The sequence below is a fragment of the Watersipora subatra genome, chromosome 7 (genome assembly GCF_963576615.1).
Source record: "Watersipora subatra chromosome 7, tzWatSuba1.1, whole genome shotgun sequence".
Classification (NCBI taxonomy): Eukaryota; Metazoa; Bryozoa; class Gymnolaemata; order Cheilostomatida; family Watersiporidae; genus Watersipora; species Watersipora subatra.
In genome coordinates, this window is record NC_088714.1 from 3617289 (window position 1) to 3644974 (window position 27686).

At 36.6% G+C, this 27686-nt stretch overlaps 1 protein-coding gene across 1 annotated transcript; it reads left to right on the forward strand.

The window, feature by feature from the left end:
- The first annotated feature begins 10979 nt into the window (after positions 1 to 10979).
- LOC137399804 (tyrosyl-DNA phosphodiesterase 1-like) lies at positions 10980 to 27540 on the forward strand. The gene is made up of 13 exons (XM_068086032.1): positions 10980 to 11102; positions 13381 to 13644; positions 13832 to 13875; positions 14395 to 14547; positions 14826 to 14982; positions 15862 to 15982; positions 16071 to 16149; positions 16649 to 16822; positions 17329 to 17444; positions 25053 to 25157; positions 25314 to 25410; positions 26682 to 26781; positions 27256 to 27540. The coding sequence occupies exons 1-13, from the start codon at positions 11000 to 11002 to the stop codon at positions 27321 to 27323; spliced, it is 1581 nt and encodes a 526-aa protein (XP_067942133.1). The 5' UTR covers positions 10980 to 10999; the 3' UTR covers positions 27324 to 27540.
- Positions 27541 to 27686: the final 146 nt, after the last annotated feature.

The window sequence follows — 27686 nt, forward strand, 5'->3', positions numbered from 1 at the left end:
ATTCATAAACAAATCATGAAACGCAGATATGATCTCTATCTGGCTCTGTTAAGATACAAGAATACTCCGACAGCTGGAATGTCTACCTTAACCGTAGAAAGGAGATTAAGAACGTCTACCAAGTTTGTGCTTCCAATGCGTGAAACTCTGATGAAACCTGCAAATTTACTGACCTTACAGCAGAACATATTGAAAAAGCTTGTAACTCAGAAAAGCTGAAATCAATCCACCAAGAATCTGCAGCATCTAGAAGTTGACAGTCCATTACTCACCAAAAGCTTAAATCGGAAAAGTAATAGATGGGAGAGGTAAAGTGATAGAACATCGTGTACATTGTTTGCTGTGCATTCTAGTATATTGTCAAAAATTACAATAAAATAAGCCACGAGCAAATTTTACATAAGCGAAATTGTGATGACTAACATAATTTTATGTTTTACAGAATAGTGAGACTGTGTGATGGTTATCTTACATCAGCTGCGAAATAGACTTTCGTAAGAAAAACGAATATTCAGCACTGCAGCGAGCTGTTTGACGTCTTCGCGCACGCGGTCAAGCTAGAACTTTCAAAGAGTAATACATGTACTTTTAGTGCTAACGTTTTGATCAATACGTTTTGAATCTAAAATATAGTACACAGTCTAATAGTTTTTAATCCGTGTTTATTGCACAACGTTTGAGTGCGACGGGGATGTACCAATAACGCACGATCTATTCTGTAGCTTGTTAGCTTTACGCTTGTAGCTTTAAAAATAGCGGTTTCATGTTTTTGCATCGTGAGATCCGTAAGTAGCATGTGCCTAATTCTGCATTCATGTCAGATTTATTTTCAATATTATTTCTTTAATTGAAACAAATGGCGCGTGCCATATAAACTCATTTGATAGTCTGCATAGTTGCTCAATCAAATCTAATTGTCGGTAGTTTCTTTTTAGTACATTAAATTATAGGCAATTGCCTATCACTACGTATATTATTGCAATACAAACATAGATCCTTACTCAATAGTAATAGTGCACTTGTAATTAGTCCCAGGGGCCTTGAGAAAGTGCCTCAGAAGTAAAACTTTGGTTAATCTTTTGGTTCACCTAGATTTCAGCATTAAGCTGAGTTATGTTTCAGTCTGAGATTTAAGTCTAACGGTTTTGGGTAAGAAACTGTTATGAAAGAGGCGAGTCATGGCATATATTGATGTTAGTTCACCACGGGCAGCAGCACGTGTGATTATGGCAACATTCTTTCTGTCAGTAGTAAGCTCATCATAAGCAGAAGCTAGAGCATTATGCTTACTTTCATGTGATAGGATCTTCATCAGTAAAGCTACTCTCTGATTTCTTTTTCTGGTTTCAAGCGATTGTAAACCTAGTTTTCACGGGTGTTGCTGACACTATCTTTACCTTCAAGATTGGCTATGAATTGTGTTGCTCAGTTTTGAACCATTTCCAAATTATGTACTGTCTGTCTGTCACTCGGATCCCATACTGTACAAGCATATTTCAGAACAGGACGACACAAGGTTGTATAAGCAAGTTTTTTAGACTGTGATGGTGCATCGTATAGAGTGTGTTTATGCATCTAAGAACCTTGGAAGCTTTGTTGGTTTTCTCAGTAATGTGTGCATCGAAGCGTAGGTTAGACCGTAAGGTGACACCACTATATTTTACGGTATCAACACATGTAAGAGTTCTATCACCCAGTAAATATTGTGACTGTTGTTGCTCTAAGTTTCCAAATATTATCAGTTCACACTTGGCTGAGTTGAAAAGCATTTTTCATTTAGTTGACCAATCATAAACTGCATCAATATCAGCCTGAAATTTTCTTTGGTCTTCTGTAGAATTTACTTCTGAGTAAAGCAGTGTATCATCCGCATACAGACTGACTTTGCACTTTACAGCTACAGGCAGATCATTGATATAGATAAGAAACAGTGTGGGGTCCTACTGTTTCCCTGTGGGACTCCTAAAGTTACTGGGGAGCTGAGAAGATTATGTTCCTCGAAGCACTACAGCTTGGTTTCGGTTTGTTAGAAAATCTTGAACCCAATTTGCTATTTGTGAATGAAGTCCTTCGATCTGTCATATTTTAAGCATAAGCAGTCGGTGTGGCACCTTATCAAACGCCTTTTTGAAATCAAGGGCAACAGTATGGGTACAGGACCGAGTCTCAGCAGTCTTAACTAAATCATGATATGTAGAGCACAGCTGTGTCTCACATGAGAGACCTGAGCAGAAACCATGCTGGCGATTGTGTAGCACATTATTAAGAACAACATTTAGATAGTGGAGAACAATATGCTCTAGCATTTTACAAGGAGTGCTAATCAGCGAGATTGGTCTATAGTTTGATGGTTCATCAGTTGGGCCTTTCTTGTAAATTGGGGTGACATGAGCAGACTGCCACCAATTGGGCAGCTTGCAACTATCAATAGAAACCTGGAATATGTGTGATAGACACTGTGCAGCAATGTCTGGGGCTATTAGCATCTCACACTTTCTTATATTATCTGGTCCAGGAGGTTTATTATTTTTCAAGTTTTTGATGAGGGTTCTTACTCCTTTCGCTGTAACTTCCATAGTTTTTTGCGGTATGTCCATCAAGGGGAGATCTGATATCAGCTTGTTTTGGCAGAACTGTTCATGAAAAAAAGAGTTCAAAGTTTCTGCACACATTTTCTCATCACTGGTAGTGAGATCATTTGGTAATTTCAATGACAATAGGATGGATTTGGAGGTATTTTGAGACTATCTGACATGCTTATAGAAAGGTTTGCAGTTACCCTTTTCCAGAGGCTTACTGACTTTATATAAGAGAAAGTCTTTCTTGAGTTTTTTCAAAACTTTTTAATTTCCCGTCTCTCCTGCTGGTAACGACAAAAAAAGAATGGATTCCCTGTTGCCTTGTATTTTAGATGCGTTTTTCATTGTTTAGCCAGCAGTTTTTCCCCATGCTTGTTTAGCCATTTTAACCTACTGTTTTGAGCTGGAAATCTCTTAGTGGGTACATGTAATGCAACAGCTGATCGAAATGAACTAGAAAAAAAATCCCACATCGTCTCCACATCATATATAGTAGACAGTTGTTGTTCTACCAACTGCATATCATTTTCAAAAGCTTCAACATCTGCATCACGAAAAATACGACTTCTTATTTCAAAACTAGTTTTACAAATTTTAGAATTTTGCACTGGAATGCAAATCGCAGCTGTGACAATAAAATGATCATTAAGCCCAGGCATAATAATGCGTGTAACGGTGACACATGCAGCATTGTTAGTACACAGGAGATCAAGTGTGTTACCCAACACATGAGTAGGTCCTCGAACTAGTTGACATAGGTTGTTTTCATTCATCATGCTGATGAAGTTACAATGAATTTCTGTGTACTGGGCATTTGGCTTTACAGAAAGAGTTGTCCAATCAATTCCAAGCAAGTTCATGTCATCAGCAAATACAATGTCATGGTTTGGAAATTTAGCATAGACATCAGTGAATATGTCATTTAGGGTATTAATGTTCTAGATAGATACATATGGATGATAATAACAGCATATTATAAGCTTGGGAGAAATTTTGATAATCATTTCTTTGTCATATGTGTTAATGACAAGACATGAGGCTTGTAGAGACTTTTTAGCAGCTATCAAAACACCACCACCATATACATTACGGTCTAGTCTAAAAAATGTCAAGGTCCGAATCTATAATATTGTGATCACTAATTGTACAGTCAACATGCGTTTCAGTTAGACAAATAAGATCGTAGTTTAGAGTGAGACTACAAAGTTCTGAAAATTTCCCCTTTGATGACCTAGTATTCGCAAAAAAAGTTTTAGACCCTGGTTGAATGTCTGTTGTCCATCGTCAGATCTGCCCATTCCCCCGAGTTTGATGTTTTCCCCTGAATTTTCTGGTCTCTTATTCTATAATCAGTATTGTTGCCATTGCTGTTCTGTTTAAGGACACGTATGTTCTCTCTAAGTGAAAATTCTATATTATGACTTTATTTGCAGAGGTCCAGCTTACAGAAAATGTTTTCATCGCGAAGTCCAGAGTTAGCTCCTTGAGAAATTTCCATTTGTCTTTTTTATCTGAGAAACGTAACTTTATTGGTCTTGCTTTGTCATGGTTTTTGCAGCCTATGCGAATAGCCTGGAGAGGTTTATTGTGGCCCTTGAACAACTCTTTTTTCATCAGCTGATCCACCTGGTCAATTACAGATTGGTCAGACTCAGGCAAACCACATAGAATGACATTTACCACCCTACTTTCATTGTCTTTGTTCTCTAAGTCATGGGAGATCATGGCTTGGGTGTTGGTTGAAACTGCAACTGCTTTCTTTACTTCTTGAGCTAGTTCACCTTGATTAGACTGCAATATCTGCCCACGAGGTCTTAGGTTTATCGACACTTAGAGATGATTCTTCTTGATATTTTGAAAATTTCTTATTCAGTGTATTGACAGCATGTTCAATAGAAGTAAATTTCTGCAGTGTTGTGCCCTCTGTTGCTGTGGTTGTTGTATACAGACCAGGAATACAGCCTTCACAGTGCTATCTCACACCACGCTTGTTTAGTTTGGTGATCATAGTGACTTGCTCTACTTCAAGACTTTGACACGTTCCATGATACCATTGCATGCCTGTGTCACACTCAATTCATTTAAAGGGAAGTTTCTGTGTGTTTTTGATTAGCTGTTGTGGTACCAAAACATTCTTCATTCTTGTATTCGAAGCATATCCTATCTTTATCAATCACTCCAGCACTACTGGCTGAGTTAGTCTTTTTAGCAGCACCCTCTCTTGTCATGATGTAATTCTTTTTAAACGAATCGTATTTGTTTGCCTAACAATGTAACTCTAATGTGAACCTAGGTAACAGAACAAATTCTGAGAGCCAACGGAAACCAATTAGGTCAAGTGTACTATTACACGCGAGTCAACAATAGCTTCGATAGCTAACCGTCAGTCTATCCACACTTCTATCTATAACGTCTATTCACAACGTATAAAAATTCTAACTAAAAATTGCGAGCAACTTGACAAGTCAACAACAATTTCCGGCTTCACGACAATTTTTCTAACCCGGTTCAAAATATTTTTAACGTTTGTTGGTATATTTATATATGTATATATATATATATATAACAACAAACATTAAAAATATTTATATATATATATGTATATATATGTATCTGTGGCACCCAAAGAGTGGTTGTAGCCTTAGTAACATGATACGAGAGCTTTGCCAAAATCGTCTATATTCGTTTTGAAACCAGTCGCTTGAAAACTGATTTAAATTAAATTGTGCAAATAATATCCAGTTAATCAAATCTACTGCCTGATATGCACAATGCAAATTTTAAATAACTAAATAGTAATTTGTAAACGTTTGACAAACACTTGTGTACAGAAATATCTGAGAAGACAGCAAATATTCAACATGATAAGTTGGTTCTCATCAGCTTCTTGCTTCATTAATCTTTTTTTTATCAAATTAAGCATGGTGCTGTAATAGTTTATAGACCATCATCATACAGTGACTTCATATATTCCTAGACGACCTTTTTTATTATTCAATTATGTAGCTACCGGTTAAATAACAAATGCCAAATTTTACTGAAGATTAAGGACAATAGATAGTTAAATATTATCCAAATATTTAACTTTTTGTAGTTGTTTATTATTTTGTAATTAGAAATCTTCAGGTATACATCTAATATCTGAGGATATAATCGACAGAGCACGATACTTAACAGGATGCAAAACCTTATATTTTTAGAACAAGCATATTACTTGAACTGCCTTTAATGGTAATTTCACGATAGTAAAGAAGTAAGACTAACGTTTGTTTCAGTTTTATTCAGTTTATTACTTTTAGTTATTTATTTGGACTAGTACATGAGAATACACTCCCCAAAAATTTAATCTGTTTGTCAAATCTTAAAGCACTTTATTTGCTTTTCATGTCATATCAGAAATTGCTCTGCAGTTGTCCAAATCAAATAAGATGAAAATTAGTTACAAATACTGAAATCTCTAATTTAATGCCATGGCGCTTTATTTTTCAGCCCTTCCTTTATAGTGGCGATCAATTGGAGATGGCATACAAATAGAAGTTGGTGTTGTATTTTTCAGCCCTTCCTTTATAGTGGCGATCAATTGGAGATGGCATACAAATAGAAGTTGGTGTTGTATTTTTCAAATGACTCATCAGGATTTTGGGAAGATAAATTTAGCCTTTTTACGGGTGAAGCGAATGTCGCTTATATTTTGACTCCTTTTTTCAGTGGAGCAATATTAAACTTTTTGGGTGCAATAAATCTGCTAACTTACCTCTTAATTGTCAAAAGATCTCTTAACAAATATGCATGGATAAACCGAGAACTCTACCAGTTGATATATATTGCTTGCAATTGACCTGTGATGATATTATAGCCTGTGTCTTGCTTTGCAATTTGTTGGAGCTTTCAATTTTTATTTCATTCTAAGTTTGAAGACATTTTAATTTTATATCTATATTTAACAGCGTTGCATAAAAACTCATTGCACTCATTGATATGTTCGCTACAGTTTGCAGCCAAAACTAGCTTTTTAAGTGCAATAGAAGACGAGTTACAAGCGTTGATCCATTGTATGATCAGATTACCGCAATGATGCTATCAAATAATATGCTATAAATCTGCAAATTTATAAGTTATATAATGATAATCTATCAAATGGTACAAATATATATTCACGAACAAGTGACATAAACAAACCATATTTATATTACATGCAGAGACAATAATTAACATTTTTAAAACTTAAGTGTTTGCTTCGTTTGCTCGGATAGCTGCATTCTGATTGTTGGTTTTGATGGAACGAACGTCTTCTGGTTTTCCAATACTTTTCGTAAGTTTTTTTGACCTTAACTCTTCTTCTGCACTGCTGAACTAGTTGATACTAGCGTCCAAATAATTTTTTGGCAAAGCACAACTGCAACGCGTAGAAGTTTTGCTCACTAAACGTAACATTTGGCCCTGTAAAAATGTAAACCGTTTTTTGTATACATGTACTCCGAAGTAGAGTTGCCCCGATTTTAATATAAGAATTGGTATCGGTGCCGATACCGATATGGGTGTTAAGTATCTGAATCGGTATCGGCCGATCTTTTCTTTAAAACTCGTAAACTTCAGATACTTTTTACAGATCAACTTTTTAGCAGAAACCCGTATTTAAGCCTGCTACACTAATAAAAAATCATCAGCTGCAAGTTCCTTACTTTTACCTAATGAATTCTGGGCCTGTCACACAATCTATTTTATGTCTATAGGCTATAGCCTAATAAACATCTACACAGCTTAGAGATCTTTTGGCTTTAGTCAGGACGTAATCACAAAGTGCGGTATTTCCCAATTACAGCGATATGATTTATTGCAGCCAATCACGAACAAGAGAACCTTAATGAGAAACAAGAATGCGGTGTAATGTTTCTAATTACTAGCATTACAAAAGTAATTTGAGCAGTCGATGCATAAAGTTTATCTATATCTCTCTTGATCCTGACGATATGATGTATCGTTTGTATCGCATAAAATAACCTCAGTAGCTTATCGGTATTTAGCCTGTCCTGCATCATCTGTGGCAAGTGAGTCCTTTTTCAGTACGACTAGCTACATCGATAGTGATAGAAGATAAAGACGACTCACTGAGAGAATTGAATCACTAACGGTAATCATCATTATTAATAACAGATTTCAAGAAACATGGACTGTTTTGTTACTAGATGCACGGTATGTCAGTATGTGAATATATATACATGTATATCTTTTTTCCATAATTACAAACAAATAAATGCATGAATCTTTATATTTTTTTGCATTATATTTGCATAATAAAATTAACAATTATTTATGCAACACAAAAGATCTGAATCGGATTATTTTTTCAATAAGAATCGGTATATCGAATCTGTATCTGAATCGGCTGGTGAAATTTGAATCGGGGCATCTCTACTCCGAAGTATCAAGATCACGTTAAACAAGGAACTACTATTAGCCTGAGACAATTATTAATTAATTCTACGATGTTGCTTTCAAAGTTTTAGTGAAAAAAAAACAGAAAGCTTTTGAGCTGCACAACAAAAAAATTGATTGTTATTGATGTAAACGTTTCATTATTAATACGACTTTGTGGACTCTTTTTTTTTGATCACTAGATATTATGGGTTCATGAAAATCAAAGATTATCAAAGTGGTGGTCAAGTGGAGGTGGCGTTCAATTGGAGGGTGGCATTCAAATAGAGGTTTTTGCTGTAATTGGAAAAAAGTAATTCTGTTTAAGTGAGTTATTTAAATGCTCGGGTGTTGTAATCACCACAAATTTAGATGTAGCTTTGCATATTATTCGTTAGACTGTTGTCTGTTATTTGTACAACTATATATATGGGATATTGACAGTGCCTTTTAGATTAAATTTTAGGCACAGCAGCTCTCAGCTGTTTAGTTTATATTGCTGACTAAAATTAATGCTAAACCCTCATATAGCATAGCTCGAAACACTTTCAGAAATCAGCCATATATTCTTTCGCTAACAACATTTGATTACGGTTCAATACATTATTGTGTGCTCTTTGTGTTATGATATCATGTACATCATGCTAATACAATGTCATCAAGTGCACAAATTTGTAGTTTATACTGCGCTGACTTAGTTTGTGTATTAGCTGGATGTAGTGGCTTTTGTATTGTTTATCATCAGTTGTTATTTGCTCCTAGAACTAGTTGTTTGTGTCACCTCTGCTCTTCAATAAATGTATTTGAAGTGAACCACATACAAGCAAAGTGTATGACACTTTGATTTCCTTGTCTGGGTGATTGTTTGGCAAGGCCACCATTCCTTACACATGTTTAATATTCAATAATTTCTGTACCACCATTTCTACACTATCAGCCCTGCCATATATTCCTGCACATAAGCTGATTCTAGAACACAAAAAAGTTACCAAACTAAGGGGTCCGGCTTATACGCACGTAGCTCTGATTGAAAGCAAACGAATTGACATTATGCTTTCTTAATTTAAACAACTACTACTCGTTGTATGCTAAGCATGTGGCCAGTAGCCTTTTACAGCTTTTTTAACGTTTGTTTTATACAGTTGCGACGACTTGCATTTGTAAACACGCCGCTTGTGAAGATTCATCGGAAAAAATACATTTAGCTGTTGCATTTGGCCTTGTTCTGTCCAGCTTTTTTTTCATGGTAGAGTGTGTACACGCACACGAAGCAAATCTTGTTTGATAAGAGTATCCACTGACGGCGACAATAGTCTGTGGTTGTAATTAGTGGTAATTAGCCTATCGTGTCTCAACTTAATCTAAAGCAAACAATCATCTATTTGCGTTGAGCCAATGAAAAACATGTTTGCATCTAAATTGCTGACCTTAGTTTTCGCTTTGCAAAACCACTTTTGCAAAGCGAAAACTAAGGTCATGCACGAGATCGCTTGCATTTTACGCACCGCATGCAACTGCATTAAATTAACGGTATCGCTCATGCAGTTTGAAAGATTTTACGGAAGAACTGTCTGATTTTATTCATAAAAAATGAATGTCTTACACTGCATCTTTTAAACTAAAAGCAATAGAAGCGAAACATAATAATAATGATTACCACTATCATTAACTTTTTCGCTACCAAATAATTTTATTACTGAGACAAATGAATATTTGGTAAAACCAAGTATTTGACATTGGCGCATATAAGTTGTCATGTCATTGACCAAATTAATTAGCATAAAATTTCACATCATCTGATGCCATAAAAAGACTACAAATGTGTTGCAGAATGCTTTCGGACACTTTTTTCTCTTCATACTACTGTGGATGACAAGCTGAACATGTTGCGAATCAGACGAGTTACCATTATTACTATAGCTTACGGCATTATTATTACTGTTAACAATAAATACTCATTGTCACTACTACTATTGTAGCCCGATAGATAATCATCAGAAGACCGTTGATCTATGATTTGTGAAACCTGCGTCGCTGTAATGCCTCTTAACATTGCGAAGAAGACTAGCTATGAAGAGTGTTTTTGCAAAGCGAAACTAAGGTCAGCAATTTAGATGCAAACACGTTGGCTCAACGCAATTAGAGGATTGTTACCTTTAGATTTAGCGGAGACACGATAGGCTAATTACCATTAATTACAACTAGGTTAATTGCAGCCACTTACCAATAAGAAACAGTTTGTACTAAGCTTACAAAAGCCACTCCACTTTTATAACGCTTTGCTTTGATAGATACATACAGCGTGTCACGATTTATACGGCCGGCTTATATGCGAGTTCTTATAAATTCCCTCACTTCAGAATTGTTTTTTAGGATTAGCTTATACGCGAGATAGGCTTATATGCAGGGACTTACGGTAAGTAGTAATAGGTCAGTAACAGTAACAGATTACTGTTATCACATGTATTAGTGATCTAACAAGTTCTCATAATCAAATCAGCTTCTGATCAATGACTCTATAGACATTGAGTTCTTTTAGTTTGTTTCATCAAAAATTGTAATGGATTTGATCTAACTTAAAGATAAAGATTTTTATACCCCATTTGTGTTTGATAACGCGTGTTACAGATCACAGCTTTAGCAGCAGAAATTCTAACTCTGATAGAATTGATGTTAACACAGCTGCATTGATTTTCGACCACAACTGGAAATTGTGGAAAATTGTACGGAAATTTATCCACATTTAATAGATTTATTTTTCAAAAATAATTTTTGCATGATTTGGCTAGGTAATGCGCTTGAGGAATCTTAAGACTTGCAGATACAATACGCAGAGATTTTTCTCAAGTATGCTGTGTGTGCTTCTGAAAAATGGCTGCCGCATCACTGACATCTTACAAATACACTGATTACATTATAATCTGTAGTTTGTGAGGTTAAAGTTTAGGTCTAGAATAGTTTAGGCAGAATAGTATGCAAAGCTTCATCTTATTTTCTAGCCATCGATGGGTGACAAATCACGCAATCCATGTCCTTATGGTGAAAATTGTACTAGAAAGAACCCTAAGCATTTCATGGAGTGTACCCATCCTCAAACACAAACAACAGGTAGTTATTATAGGCATACATATTGAGTGCTTGACTACATCAGCAAAGTGCTCTGCCGTTTGATTTGGTCTCTACAAAGAGTCAATGATTATGACACGGTTTATTCATGTGTCACTTATATATAGATATACAAGCTGTGCTACCCGGCGTTGCCCGGGTAATAAAAAAGTCTGATCAGAAAATTGACTTGTATTTAACATATAACAACATTTGCCATTCCAACTTTCAACCTACATATCATGGCAGAAGTGTTTTGTGTAGTCGAAATATATTAAGAGAGAAAATATCAACTAAAGGTTTTCAAACTTTGTCAAACAACTGTAACTTTCAAACTTCATATCATCAGGAAAAGGTTTTGTGCAGGTCAAATAAATTAAAAATAAATTAAACAACTGTTAAGGTTTGCAAACAACTCTAAGTTTAAAATTAACTTGAAAGAAGTGTTTTCGTTTAAATAAATCAGAAGAAAAAATAAAAATGTAAATGTGTTTAAATGTAAATGTGAAATCATTAGCAAGTAATGGCTAAATATAGTCTATCTCACTACGGTTACAATCAAAAATTATTTGGTATACAATTATTCGATTTCAGTTCATTTCAGTGTTGGCATGCAAAAATTGTAATAAAAAAGTCTGGACAGAAAATTGATTTGTATTTAACATATAACAACATTTGCTATTCTAACTTTCAAACTACATATCATGAGAGAAGTGTTTTGTGTAGCTTAAATAAATTAGGAGAAAATATAAAACACATATAAAGATTTTCAAACTGTGTCAAGCAACTGTAACTTTCAAACTTTATATAATGAGAAAAATTTTTGTGCAGGTCAAATAAATTAAGAAACAAAATAAAACAACTATAAAAGTGTTTAAATGTAAGTGTGAAAAAATTAGCAAGTAATAGCTACATGTAAATTAGGTCTGTTTTGCTAGGATTACAATAAAAGATGATACGGTAATGATACAATTATTACGAACTGAGAAAACAAAATAAAAATCCTGAATATGTTGAATTAATAATACAAATTTTTGCGTAGAAGTGTGTGTGGGGTGCGGTGTGTGTATGTAAAAAGGTTACTGTTCCACCAGAAGCTACCCATCAAAACTTTGAATACGACGATACTGGTATCTCTCGATACTGGTACTTTTCGATACTGGTACTTTTCGATACTGGTACTTTTCGATACTGGTAAAAATGAGATATCGTACTGTCTTTGTCTGACCGAACATAGAAAAAATGTAGAGGCTATTCCCACTTGAAATAATACAATTGAATCTTACAAAAAACCGCAAATAGAAGTTCACGAAAAAGTATCGCGTTTCATAGAGCTAAAAGAGTTCATAGAGTTTTAATTAATACGTCATTTTTGGTGTGAAAAAGGACTAGGGTGTGTATACGTTATGGCGTAAGAGTGAGGATTTGTTAGAGCTTTTGTAGTCTCGTGGTTAAAAAATTGGATTGCAAACCTGGAGTTGCGATCTTCATGAGTCCAGCAGAATGCAAAAATGTAATTGCAAAATTTTATAGCTGTAACTGGACATACCGAAGGACAAACGAAGGACAGATGACAAACAGGCGACAAACTTTGAGAAAGGTATATATAGAAGTGTCTGACTATGGTCGTATGTCCGATTGTTTAAAGTATGTACCCTGGCATCCGTGTCCAGGCATCCGTGTCCAGGCATACGCTTGCAGTCGCTTGTACGCTTCAATTATTTCGCAGGTGATACATTATGGCCGCTTGGTTTAGTGGTAGTGCGCTTGGCTTAATATCTGTACATCCGAATGTACGGGTTCTCCTTCCTGTCAGGCTCAATCTTTTCTACTAATGCTTTTAGCTGGCTTCGGACAAACACGGCTCTTATTATAGTAAAGATTAAAATGTTAGCTCAAGTTTGATTAAAAATAAATTTTTATGCAAGAAACCTTTTTTATTACCTGTGTAATGCCGAGCATTCAGTTAGTATAAAATATAAGGGATAATTATCTCAAGAAGAACACTTGTTTTTTGAAACCAACATCTGATTCCTTTGATTTTACATGTACACAAAAGTTCAATAAAAGGGAGTCGTTATACATGTAAGCTTTTTATCTGGTATACCGCTTGCTAGTCCCTGTTTGCAAAAGTTGGTAATTAATTCTTGGGTACTTTCATATCAGAATGATGCAAAATGTCTCTGGAAAAAGTTTTTCAAGTAATTTGTTTAACTTAGTCATGATGTACTGTCTGATGCGGACAATCGCTTTTCTTAGCTTAGCTGTCATTATTTGAAAGGTGAATCATCAAGTAAAAGAGGTTTCCCATCATCTTCCTCTGATAGTGGCACTGTTGAAAAGAAGGTTAAGTATGCTCCATCTACTTCTGAAATCATGCACGATGCAGCAACTGTTTCTACAAAATCTCACAAAAATAAAGAGATGAGTCCAGCCCATCAAGTAGCACTAGCAGAGAAATGTACGAAATACAGATACTATATGAGTCGTGTGCACCACAGTATTGATAGCTCCTTCAATGAGGGCTCCTCACTCACTCTTCACAGTAAGTAGTTATGATGTAACGGAGTTACTACAAGTTGTGATATCTTCTCATGCTGATTACTGGAAGTTTGGGCCTAAATAAAAGGTTATGAGGTGTAAAGATTGCTACATATTATATATTATTATACATTACATGTAGGTCAGTGATGTTTATCTCTGTATTTGACTTGTGTTACTTTTGCTTGTAGATGTAATTAATGGAACTCAAGGCAATCTTATTGACTCATGTTGGGTGAGTATAATAGCAGCTTTTCATCACTTGGTGATCATTCAGTTTGTTTTGCTGCCAAAATTCATAGCTGCCTCCATTCCCGTTCCCTCATCTCTCTATTCCTTTTCTCTCAACCCTCTATTCCGCTTTATTCATACTCGTCCGTCTTTTGGCTTTGGTTTTCTGCTCACTTTTCTATCTTACGTTTGGTTTGGCTTCTCTATTGTTATTTATTTATCATGTTTTGTGCGCTTGTCAACTCTGGCTTTCTAGCTGCCGTTATGTAGTGATCAAATGTCACTGTATTCTAGTTCAGCTACATGTATGACCTCTACTGGATTCGGCAACAGTTTAGGGCCTGAGGACCTTAAATGTCACTGTATTTTAGTTCAGCTACATGTATGACCTCAACTGGATCAGGCAACAGTTTAAGCCTGAGGACCTTAAATGTCACTGTATTCTAGTTCAGCTACATGTATGACCTCAACTGGATCAAGCAACAGTTTAAGCCTGAGGACCTTAAATGTCACTGTATTCTAGTTCAGCTACATGTATGACCTCAACTGGATCCGGCAACAGTTTAAGCCTGAGGACCGGAACAAACCGATGACTGTCGTTGAGGGTCTTCAAGGTTCCAGTCGAATTGAGCTCCTTGAACAGCGAAACAACTATACAAATATCAAGGTCATACAGGTATAACACAGTTATAAACTATAGCTAAGCTGTTAACATTTTTAACATGCAGAGCAGATGCTGTCAGGGTTTTTTGTGAATCATTTTTAACATTTTGTGGAAACATCACACTTCCTCTTTAGTTGACTAATGAGTGAAACATATCTCTGATCAAATTTTTATTGGTATACTTTTTCAGTGTAGGTATGTGATGGTTGTAGGAATGAATGGTTTATCTTAAGGTATGTATTGTACGATCATGAGAAGTTATTTCTGACATATGTGAGCTAACTTTTCAGGCGCAGTTCTCAATACCCTATGGAGTGCACCATACTAAGATGGCCATATTGAGATATGATAAAGGTATCAGGATCATGATTACAACTGCTAACCTCATTCCTCTTGACTGGTTCCATAAATCACAGGCTCTCTGGTGCAGCCCCCTATGTCCCCTTGGTAGGCTTCTATCGTCCATTTTGTACAGAATGTATGTTTTTCAGGGCGAATTGATTTGAAACAGTATCTCACAGACATGCAGGTGTTGACTTATAGTAGATATTGATGTATTACAGATACCGATGTATCGTGTGCACTATTGTATTGCTTAGGGAGTTGTCTATTGTAAGGACTGATATGTTGTAGGTTTTAATGTATTGTAGGTGTTAATGCATTACAGGTGCCGATTACAGGTACCGATTACAGGTGCCGGTTACAGGTGCCAATAACAGGTACCTATTACAGGTGCCGATTACAGGTGCCGGTTACAGGTGCCAATAACAGGTACCGATTACAGGTACCAATTACAGTTGCCGGTTACAGGTGCCAGTAATAGGTACTGATTACAGGTACCGATTACAGGTGCCGGTTACAGGTGCCAATTACAGGTACCAATTACAGGTACCTATTACAGGTACCAATTACAGGTACCAATTACAGGTGCCGATTACAGGTGCTGGTTACAGGTGCCAATAACAGGTACCGATTACAGGTACCTGTTATAAGTTCCTGTTATAAGTACCTGTTAAGTTGCTTGTAGTATGTATTATATGTAAGACAGGTGAGAGTTCAGGATGTGTATGATTGTATATTTGACTGACTCAACCACAACTGAACACCAAATAGTAACAGCTATGCAAGATGATGACAGCATTATAGACCATAGCTATACAGGTTAATAGACTAGCCATACAGGATAATATAGGATAGCTATACAGAAAACAGGTGCCGATTACAGGTACCGATTACAGGTACTGATTACAGGTGCCGATTACAGGTACCGATTACCGCTACCGATTACCGGTACTGATGCGTTATAGGGACTGCTCCGTGTTGTAGGGAATGCTGATTCTGAGACGAACTTCAAAGCAGATCTTATTGAATATTTGGAAGCCTACAAGTCGCCTATACTCCGTGACTGGGCGAGCACTTTGTCCAAATACGACATGTCTAAATGCAAGTATGTATGCATATTTTTATCATCTATTGTTTTAGCAGTGTGAATTGGATCTAGCAGATTGTGTCAGGAAGGATTTTTATGTTGGCAGAGTTTTCCTCATAGCCAGCGTTCCTGGGAGGCACAAACAAGAAAAGAAGTTCTCTTTTGGCCATCTAAAATTACGCAAGGTAATGCGAGTGGTGCAGTAGCTATAAATTATGTTCTTTAGAGACCAACTCTAATCATTGACTTACCTGTATGACCGCAAGTAGCAGTTACTCCCCAGTAAGACTCACTCTAATCATTGACCCATTGCAACTTGAAGCAGGTGCTCTATAGGTAGACCCACTTATCACTGTTTCTTACACCCTATTAGCATATGACCTACTATGAACTCATTAAATACGTTTTCAAATTTGTCTTCCATATGTAATGCATGGTGCCCATGTTACAAAGTAAAACAGTACTGCTATGAGATTCAGATATGCTGTGGTAATAAATGGCAGGAAGAGAGGAGTGCCTTTGTTGGAACACTTTGTGTGCACTTGGCACCAATGTTAGACATGTGGAAAGAAGTTGTGTAATCTCTATGTGAAATCATAAGAAACTTATAGCTAAACGAGTTATGTTCACTTGCACCACAAAATTTTAGCAAATGTTCAGCGTTCGCTGGATTTTACCTTTCAGGTACTAGAACAGCATGGTCCAAAAGCCTCGGCGGCTACGTGGCCAGTGATTGGACAATTCTCAAGCATCGGTAGACTAGGTGCCGATCCAAGCAACTGGCTCACAGGGGAGTTCCTCATCAGTTTGTCCACTACTTTAAAATCCAATGCTAGGAATAAGCCAGCACTAAGACTTGTAAGTTAAGCCTGTTTTCCACATCAATTGCGAGACCCCGGCGGTAATCTTGCGCAGCAAAATGCTTACGGCGCTAGGCTCTGGCGGCTTCTGTTCACATAAAGCTTCATCGCTAATAACCGCATGAAAATGTTCGCTCGACATGCTGTTTTGATAATGGTGACCTTCACTTGTACAGTGCATTTTGGGAAGGTTTTGCCTGCGGCTTTTCGCGAAATTTGAACTGCGCTAAACTCTTGCTTTGACCGCCGGCAACTACCGGTGGTACTCGGCGGTACCCGACGTGTAGGTTCACATTTCACCGCAATAGCCTGCGGTGCTGTCGCCGGTGCTGTCGCCGGTGCTGTCGCCGGTGCTGTCGCCGGTGCTGTCGCCGGTGCTTTGCGGCGTATATGGGAACCAGGCTTTACACGAGTGCTTGTAATTGCCGGTGTTTCACAAGTTGGTCTGAGTAGTTACTTTCTCTTGACTGTAGCGGTGTGACGAGCCATCTCTCGTATTTATAGATATATCCTACAGTAGAGGACGTGAGGACATCATTGGAGGGCTACCAGGCTGGTGGAAGCCTTCCATTTAGTCAACTTCAATATAATGGGCAGCCATACATTCGGTCACTTATGCAGTGAGTAGTTAAATATGTGTTTGTACAATATATACATGTAGCTCTTAGTGTATGTATATACATATAGCTCTTAATGTCAGGGTTGGCTCGGTTTAAACCGATGGTTTAAACCGAGCCAACTGGTATACAGTCATACTTCAACTTATGAGCTTAATGCGTTCCGAGACTGAGCTCGTATGTTAATTTACTCGCATGTTGGTGCGATTTATTTATATATAGAACCATTAAATATATATTGATTGGTTTCCGTACTCTAAAAATGCAAATAAAACACTCAAAACAAGATATTGTAACAGAAAGAACATGTTAGTTATTGTCCTAATTTACCACATGCTTTCGAAAAGCAACAATTAAAAAATACATGTAGTGCAAGGAAATGTGATTAATTAAAATGTAAAATTAAATACATACAATAGCAGCTAACACTAGCATTTGCCAGGGAGGGAGATATAAGTTATCCTTCATTACAACAGTTGACTTTGATAAATTTGGATTTTATCAATGTCTTAAAAGACAAACTTAGAAGCAAACCCAAAAGCAAACTTTCATTTTAAACTTAACGTAATTAAAATTTCTTCGGCGTTCGTAGTTTGAAGTTTCTCGCCGGTAAGCTAATTTTTCCTTTTTTTCGCTTTCACGACTAGCCAGCCGTTTGAAAATAAACCTATCTAAGGACGTTTGTCTTTGTCGCCCTTTCAACATGTTGCAATTAGGACGAACACAGGTGTCGTCACAAAAGGTTAAAGATGTGGTTGCGTCAAATTTAAGTTGATCTTAAAAGAAAGCATTTTTTTTTTCTCTATCAGTTGATATGTTGTTTGTTGTGTTACGCGATCGCATTGCCTAGATATTTGAAGATTAAAACCGAAAAAATCTGATCGCCGTAAAAACGCTCGGGCCACAAAAACGTGCGCAGACTTGCCCAAAATGATGTCACGCGTTATACAACCTGTCTCTATCTCTCGTATTCACATCGGCTATTTGCGATAAAAGTCTAGTCCTACGCGGCTCTATTGGCATATATCTTATTTTGTATTTGCTCATGTTGGCTAGAATAAAATTTTAAATCCAGCTACAGATGCATTATTATGAATGTTTCAAAGGCATCAAATAACGAAAATTGAAAATTTGTTCTACTCAATTTCTCCAAATGTTGTGTAAACATTTGGGTACCGACTACCAATTCTACCGGTCTACGGTAATTCTGTCAAGCTAACTATGTTGAATAACGTCTTTGTATTAGCAAAGTTCCGCCGCTACCCATACTAACGACGAACAGCCTCCCATAAGTCCCGCCCACTTTATGTCCGTCGCCTATCCTAGGGGCGGGGCTGAATATCATTGCCTACACCGACTACAGTACTAGTTTCTTACTACCGTAAGCCGCGTCTTTGGAAAGAATATACATAGGGATAGAGTTTCAAGGATGAGAAGTCTGCTGCAAACTGGATTTGAACTCACATTCTCCAGTTCTGCGGACATCCATATACCATATCCAATTCACTACAATATTCTGCAAATCATGTTTTGCATTATCTTCAACAATTTTATTTTATTATATAATTTTTACAAACAAAAATATTGTCATCTCGGCATAAAGCTTTTATTAAAAATATTCATCAAGTCGTGGCCACTCACATAGTTTTAGCTGATACAATAAGACAAATTCATCTACTGCAACAAACTCAAACAAAACATCATGGTTTATGCAGCACACATTCAAGTCTTTCTTTCCCCTTTATGGCAGTTTCCACCCTGACAAAGCTTCTTCGGCTGGTGGGACGACATAAACATTCTGTAATCAGTAAAACAAATGCAATAAATATATGTCATTCATAGATATGTCATTTTGAAGCGTATCTATTGACAGCTTCCAAATTGGGAGTTTGATAGAGTGCGAGTGTAATTTTAAAAACGAATAAACATTTAACAAAGGCAAACGTACGCCAAGCCAACGATTCGAAGCTTTGGTTCTGGAAATTAAAGATTTGCATTGATCAATCGATTTTCTTCACTTTCTACAAGTGAAAAGTGAACATCTAATGTCAAATCATAAATCTAATTTACTAGATAAAGATGCCGCAGAAAATTTGAAGCAAATGTAGCTAGGTGAACCGATAAAAAAATTTGAAACGATGATTAGTGATAGCAAAAAGTTACAATTTTATTAATTAGTACATGTATCAATGAGTACTAAAATATTACCTTTAGTATATTCATCAATCTAAGCCATTGTATAGCTAGATGCTAAAGATTAAAAAGAAGCCGTCAAGAACTTACTGTACATACGTATCTCGCACGCGCAGGAAATTACATTATAACCTCAAACAGGGAAATATAATCTGAATGTAAACTCAACAGGAAACTCTATAGGAGACTCAAAGTAAAAGATAAATTTACCTCCATTCTCCGAGCTTCCTCCGTAGAACTTTAACTACCTGATGCCAAGAAAACTCGGAGTCACCTTCGCAGTAACTTTACAGCAATTTTACAATTACATGTATGTTGTTCGCCAATAAAACGTGTCCATCAAGTAATTCATTAAAGTAACGATGTTAATTAATTTAATAAATGTCGATGTCCATGCGAATTAATAATAGAGTAAAATCCCTAATTTTGAGATCACAGACAACGCGTTTTACGAGTGATAACATTTATTACGGCCTATATAAAATTTCGCGCTGATGGTTGGCTAAGGGAGCGACCTCATATTTATCGCTCGTGGTTTCTTTTCAGATATATTGCTTGTGACGTCACGAAAGAAGCACCCGCTGCAACGTGAGCTTTTTAAAAGAGGGCCTCATTCAAACGCATATATCACTGGACAGGGTTGGTCTACAAAGACAAAAATGGCATCAAATTGTAGCTGATGTTTTAGCCTTTTATGGGTCTTAATTTCATTAAATCGAATTTTTTGACGCAACCACATCTTTAATGCACGACCACTAGCCAACTTGTCCGATTGTCTATTTTTATAGTTTTGATAGATTAGCACCGGCCTTTTCACATAGCATCGTTTCAGTTACACTGTTACCGGCCAATTGTTTATCCAATGTCTGAGCAGTCTCTCCATCAGCGGTCATGAAGATCGCTGTGCCGTTTAGAAACTATGGTTAGTCCTTTTGCGAACTAAATGCCCTGAATATAATCCTTCTGTTTGATAAGTGTGGATGTATTTCTGTCATATTGCTGAGCTAGCTCAATCACGCATACACATTTCGCAGATTTTCAATAATTTTCCGTTTAATATCAACTGTTATCATTCGGTTTTGCTTGGCATTATCTTTCATTTTACTGGCAAACTTTCGGTCAACGCAGAGTACTTTTAATTCACATAATTCTGCACTGGAAATCGCACACAAAAACACGGTACAAAAGTATAACCTGAGCAGGTGAAAAATACAGGTGATGCTGTTCTCATAAAACACCTCTGACATACTTGGCAACTGTCTCATGTGCTCGTATCTCAAACATGGCTTGTATTTTAGTGCTAAAACTTGCTTAAAAGCTGGCTCGTATCTCAAGTTTCTTGTACGTTAGAGCACTCATAAGTTGAAGTATTACTGTACAGTAATATATTGATGGCAGAGTTCAAGTTGAAACTACATGAAATCCTAGCACAACAATGAATTAGTGAATTTCATTTTCAATTGGTTTTATCAAGTGATATGATGATCTCTTTACTAATAAAATATAAAAACCATGTGAAATATACTAATCCAATCATTGTCTCTAATAATGAATAAATACTTTCTCAAGTCTGGCCAGTGAGAAAGGATTACTTATAATTAGAAATTAATACAATAAAATCCTTTTGGGCAAAAGCTTCAAGTTTGCAAACTAATATTTTATTTATTGGGCACATGCCAAAGTAGTTGGATTGTTAGAATTCAGTTTATCAAGTTTGTTGTGTTTTGAAAGGCAAAGGTTTTAAGGCAAAACGTAATAGGTGTGCTGTCGTAACGCGAGGTCACGCGGGTAGGCTTAAAGCTCACGTAGCAAAATTTCAAGCTGAAAACAACACCAATTTAGACAGTAATTCTAATATTCAAGTGATAGAAGTTGAGTCATCTGCCATAGCTCCAAACACTAGCAATGCATCTGCATTATGCTCTGCTCTACACTACCACACGACTTATCACTGGGATTAAAGTCTCTACTTACACATAGAGCTGTATGTAAAATATTCACTTTATGTGATAAGATTTCTGCTCTGTATTGCATCGATCGTGTTTGATTTAAGACTCATTCTGAAATTTCTATATGTTTTCTCTCTTTTCCCCCATAACAACTCCCATAGTACCATCTTTAACAGATGATTTCACATATGTACAGTGCTGTCAGAAATTATGAGACCACCGAATAATTCTCGCCTTTGTTCAACTTTGCACCTCTACTGGCACCATATTAATTCATTCATTTGCCACATATTGTACATCATTAGATGCAGAAATTTCTCCTTGTTTCAGTAAAGTAAATCAGGAGTCTTTCATTGTTTTTTTACAGCATTGGTGATAGAATTAGTGTCATCAAGTTATCTCTTCAGTGTCCGACCACATAGCTTGTTAGTGGTAAAACGTGATGTCATCACTGTGTTGTGCATTCTGTAATCTCACAAAGTCAAATAGTTTGGCATAAAAAAATAAAAAATGAATAAAATAATAAAATGAATAAAAAACGAAAATATCTTTTCATTTTTTTATTCATATCAGTTGCATATGCCTTTCGATTGAGATAAAAAATAAGTATGGATTGTTATGTGATAGAAATTTGCTTCATATTAATCAGTAGAAAATTCCGCATCTAATGGTATATGGTTTATGATAGTTTTTTGTAAAACTAAGTCAGTAAATCATTGCTACCACCTTGTCTCTTAAAATGTGAGGTGGTCTCATAATTTCTGACGGCACTGTATGTTCAATACTCAATCATGCAGCTATAGTAAGTGATGTAAATTAGACTTGAAATTGTAAAAACCTTGGTAAAAAAACTGGTTCAAACCAAAAAACCCTGGTTTTTTCATAAAAACCGTGGTTTTTTCCAACCCTGCTTAGTGTATGTATATGCATGTAGCTCTTAGTGTATGTATATACATATAGCTCTTAGTGTATTTATATACATGTAGCTCTTAGCGTAAGTATATACATATAGCTCTTAATGTAAGTATATACATGTAGCTCTTAGTGTAAGTATATACATGTAGCTCTTACTGTAAGTATATACATGTAGCTCTTAGTGTAAGTATATACATGTAGCTCTTCGTGTATTTATAAACATAAACTGAACTTTATAATTTATTGACTGCACAGTAACTGTGGTATTATTGGTATTATTATACCTTCAATGTCAATTTAATCGATTTATCCACATTTTATACACAGAAAGGTCTATGCTACAAAAAAATTACAGAACTGCATGAATAAAAGAACAACATATATTTACTATATTAAGAGTTGTGTCTGTCTGTCTGTGCGAAGGCAGGATTAGAGGTTAGGATGAAAGAGTGCTTTCAATGGAACAACAACTCTTGACATTCAGATTGGTAGATCAACTCTTGACATTCAGATTGCTAGATCAACTTTTGACATTCAGATTGCTAGACCAACTCTTGACATTCAGATTGGTAGACCAACTCTTGACATTCAGATTGCTAGACCAACTCTTGACATTCAGATTGCTAGACCAACTCTTGACATTCAGATTGGTAGACCAACTCTTGACATTCAGCTTGGTAGATCAACTCTTGACATTCAGCTTGGTAGACCAACTCTTGACATTCAGATTGCTAGACCAACTCTTGACATTCAGATTGCTAGACCAACTCTTGACATTCAGATTGGTAGACCAACTCTTGACATTCAGCTTGGTAGATCAACTCTTGACATTCAGCTTGGTAGACCAACTCTTGACATTCAGATTGCTAGACCAACTCTTGACATTCAGATTGCTAGACCAAATTCTGATATTCAGATTGGTAGATCAACTCTTGACATTCAGATTGCTAGACCAACTCTTGACATTCAGCTTGCTAGACCAACTCTTGACATTCAGATTGCTAGACCAAATTTTGATATTCAGATTGCTAGACCAACTCTTGACATTCAGATTGGTAGATCAACTCTTGACATTCAGATTGCTAGATCAACTCTTGACATTCAGATTGCTAGACCAACTCTTGACGTCCAACGAACCAACGTCCAATTCCTGTATGACCAGAGGTCATAAAGGAATTGGAAACAACATGCTGAAGAAGCCGAATACCAGCCGATAGTAAATTAAATGGTCTGCCAAGACAGCAGGAGAAAGCATGCAAATAGTGTTTTGGTTTGAAATGACTACAAAAAGGCCTATGACTCAATTTCCCATAGTTGGATCATTGAATGCCTAAAGTTGTACAATGTCCACCCTGTCCTTGTGATGTTCATGAAGATGTCGACGAACCACAAACTGGAAGAGCACACTAGTCTGCGTATGACTTCTGGTCATTCGCTGACTAGTGCGCTTTTCCAGTTTGTCGGCAACTATTCCTCATAGCAGTTTTCGAGTGATAAGCGAACACGTTATTGGCCTGTAGTTCTTGGGAGTCATCGGCTGCTTTGGGTCTTTCATCAGCGATACAGTTCACCCTTTTTGTCAGCCATTATGGATGGTGACCTTTTATCAGGCATTCCATCGGTCTTGCCATTCAAGTGTGCAGAGATGCCAGTTTCTTCAACCAGAAGGATTGGATCATATCAAGCTCTTCATATGCTGAACTGCACATAATGTCCGTTTTGCTGATGGCCAGTCCTTGATAGGTCATGATGTGTTGGTGGCTCCCTCTGAGCCTCTTTTGTCAATTTGTGGTGGCGGTATGTGTAACCTTTCTTCCAAATGTCCATCCAGAACTTTGAGATCCTCGATTTGGGAGTCACCTTTAAACTGGGAATACACTGTTGATAGATTATGGGTGAACAGGTAGTTTACTCTCTTGTTATCCCGCTCTTTTTTGAGTCTTTCCAAGAGTGCTATTAACTGCAGTTTACAGATTTGAGAGCTTCTATATAGTGGCTTTCTTATTACTGCACTCCAAACTGTGGTTCGACAAGTGACTGAGTTTGCTAACTTTCTTGTGCAAGTCTTGGATCAAGTAGTTCTGTTAATGTACCTTATTTCTATTTGAAATACTGAAGAGTATCCCAAGGTTTTAGACGTCGCTGCATGTTGTTCATGATGGCCCTTCATTTGTCCTTCATTGTGCGCTCTTCATCAGTCTAGCTAACTATGCATTGGATAATATATTAGCAGTTGTGCAGTGCCGCGGGCTATATTAAATGTAGCCTGATTCGCGGCAGTTTTTTCGTAATAGTCTATGTGACAGCATTACACTCACTCTCTTGGAAAAAATGAAAGACATATGTTAATGTTGTTTGCACAATGAATAGTATTTTAGTAATATGGTAAATAATAGTATTTTATTAATGCTGTCTGTTGAACAATGCCTCTAATAATCTGCCGTTAATAAGGTGGTTGTCTGCGGCCCATGTCTGTATTGTTAAGGCGTTTTAATGAGAGATTTCAACTTTTATCTGCTTCGTCCGTCACACGCGTTTGCCATTTGTTTCCTAGCAAATGGAAAAGCGAATGCAGGGGAAGGACTCGCGCGGCTCCTCATATTAAGTCATACCTAAGGCTATCTCCTAACAACGCAATCCCATGGTTTCTTATGACAAGGTACAGTCCACTTTTATAGGAAATATTTGTAAGCTTCTTGTTTTACTGACACTTTATTTAAATATACTGAGTTTATGACATATTTCCATACTTAATATAAACTCAACACACCCAACGATAGTCTTTCATCTAGATATTTGTCGACTTGCTATACAGTTCAAACCTCTCAAAGGCGGCCTGGGGAATGGCCGAAAAGGAAGACAGCCAGCTGATGATACGATCCTACGAACTCGGCGTACTCTTTCTACCCAAGGTAAGAGTTTCTCGCTCATTCTATCCTTATCTCCCTGCTATCTCTCTTTTATTATCTTTGTCTTTGTTTTGTCGATCATGTGATAGTATCACACATCATGTGATTGCATTTTATTGTGTCATGTGACGGTGATATAGTCAAGAATCCATTTGGCGATCATACTTAAAGGACTTGATTCATTAACTATATGTATTTCACCACCAAATTAATTTCTTTACCGGCACATCATGACATATCTGATAAAACCTAATATTTGACAAGAGCGCTATAAAAATGTTTTGATACTAAATTAATCAGCATAAACTTTTACATCAGCTGATGCCATAAAAGTGCCACAATTGTTGCAGCATAAACTCAAACACTTTATCGGCACCTTTCGCTACAACTATGAGCATGTCCGAGTTACGATTTATTAATATTATTCCAACCTACGGCATTATTATTACAGCAAAAAATAGACTAATCACACCGAGTAGTACTATTGTTCAATAAAAATCATCCAAAGTCTGTAGATCTAAAATTAGTGAATCCTTAGTAGCTGTAATGCGTCTGACACGACCAGTCAAGGCTAAGAAAAAATTCCGATGAAATATGTTTATACAAAGCGAAACTACGCTCAGGGTGAGTTGTAAACATATTTTCTATTGGCTTAGTGCATGCAAATAATTGTTTCTTTTTGTTCAAGTACAGATTCAATAGGGTTATTAATTAACTAACCACTAATCAGAAATGTTGTGTATGACGCTTACTAAAGCCGGTACTTAAGCATGGTACGTACCATGTGACTCTTGACCATACGCAAATACTTTGCCAAGGAGCATTGCTCGGCTCGTGGTAGCGAAAGAATTAACTTGTGCAAACATGTTAGTGCGTCAAGAAATGTCAGTCTACCATAGCTTTTTTGTATTATATGAGGTGAGCCAGACAACTATGTTGTTCAATGTATGTTTACTACACTCCGTGTACAAAGTCACATCACTCTAAAGTTGCTATGACATTTTTTGTTAAGATTTTTTCAACTGTATACCGACCAAAATTTGTCTATGGATAAAACGTCATCTCATCACTGAAGCTTTGGCGTAGCATCACCTATGGATACTGTCATTTGACAATAATACATGATGTCGTATGATAGTGCTGAATGATGGAATTTTATATTATTGCTTGATGCCATTTTATAGTGACAATAGTAGAATTTGCATATCAAAATGCACTCGGTTCAACTGCCAATAGATATGGCTGTAAGCTATTTTATATACTCTGGGTTACAGATGTTTGATACAGACTCATTCGTTTACGACCCAACATTTGCTGATCCTAAGGCTTTCCCAGTGCCATTTGACCTTCCACCTACTCAGTACAGCTCCGACGGTAAATACTTTTGATTGACCTGCAGTAGTCTGCTATGATTGTTCCTTGATGCTAGAACACGCAGAAAATCATGATTTAATCATGATTTCTGTGATTTTCACTCACAAGCGGTCAGCTTTAGGTTTGTGCACCAACGTAGTTATAACTACCCAGGCAGCATATTACCCATATTACCTCCAGGAATCATTGTATCGTTTGAAGTTCGATGCCTCCCCTATGTCTAGTTTGCATAGTCTAGGTCAGTCATCGATGACCTTGAACATCTCCGAGGCTGGAAGTCTAGAAACATTCATACAAACCTTCACACAGTGTTAACATCAATCAGCTCCATATGCATTATAGGCCAGATCTAGCAACTCTCAAGCTGTAGAAGTCTAATGTTGTTGAATGTTCGTTATAAGAGGTCTTTTTATGAACCCACAGTCAGCATGAAAGGAGTCGATGGTTATAATCATTGTTGTTTCTTTCCTCTAGATGAGATTTGGATAGTTGACAAGTCTTACAGAGATAAGAAAGATTCTGTGGGTGACTATTGGCACTGATTCAAGAACAGGATAAAGCATAGAAATACTCAAAGCATTAGAGTTGTCTCTCTTTGACAATATTCTGGCATAGTCATCTGTGAAGGAGCTAGTTATTTCAAGCAAAGGATAACATTGTGCTAAGTTCTTTTTTTAGTTGCTGCATGTTTATTTTGTTAAAAGTTTTATTTGATTTATATAGTTCATTTGATAGCAAAATAAATTCTGTGTAACCTTAGTAGTTGTCTCACCTTCTCTCATACAAGCAATGCTAGGCTCAGCAGTCTAGCTATAATCCGCTGCTACATGCAGCCTCAACACCTCGCAGCTGTATTAGTTGGATGTCATTTCAGATTAGTTTATGAACTGGGTGATCAGTGATTT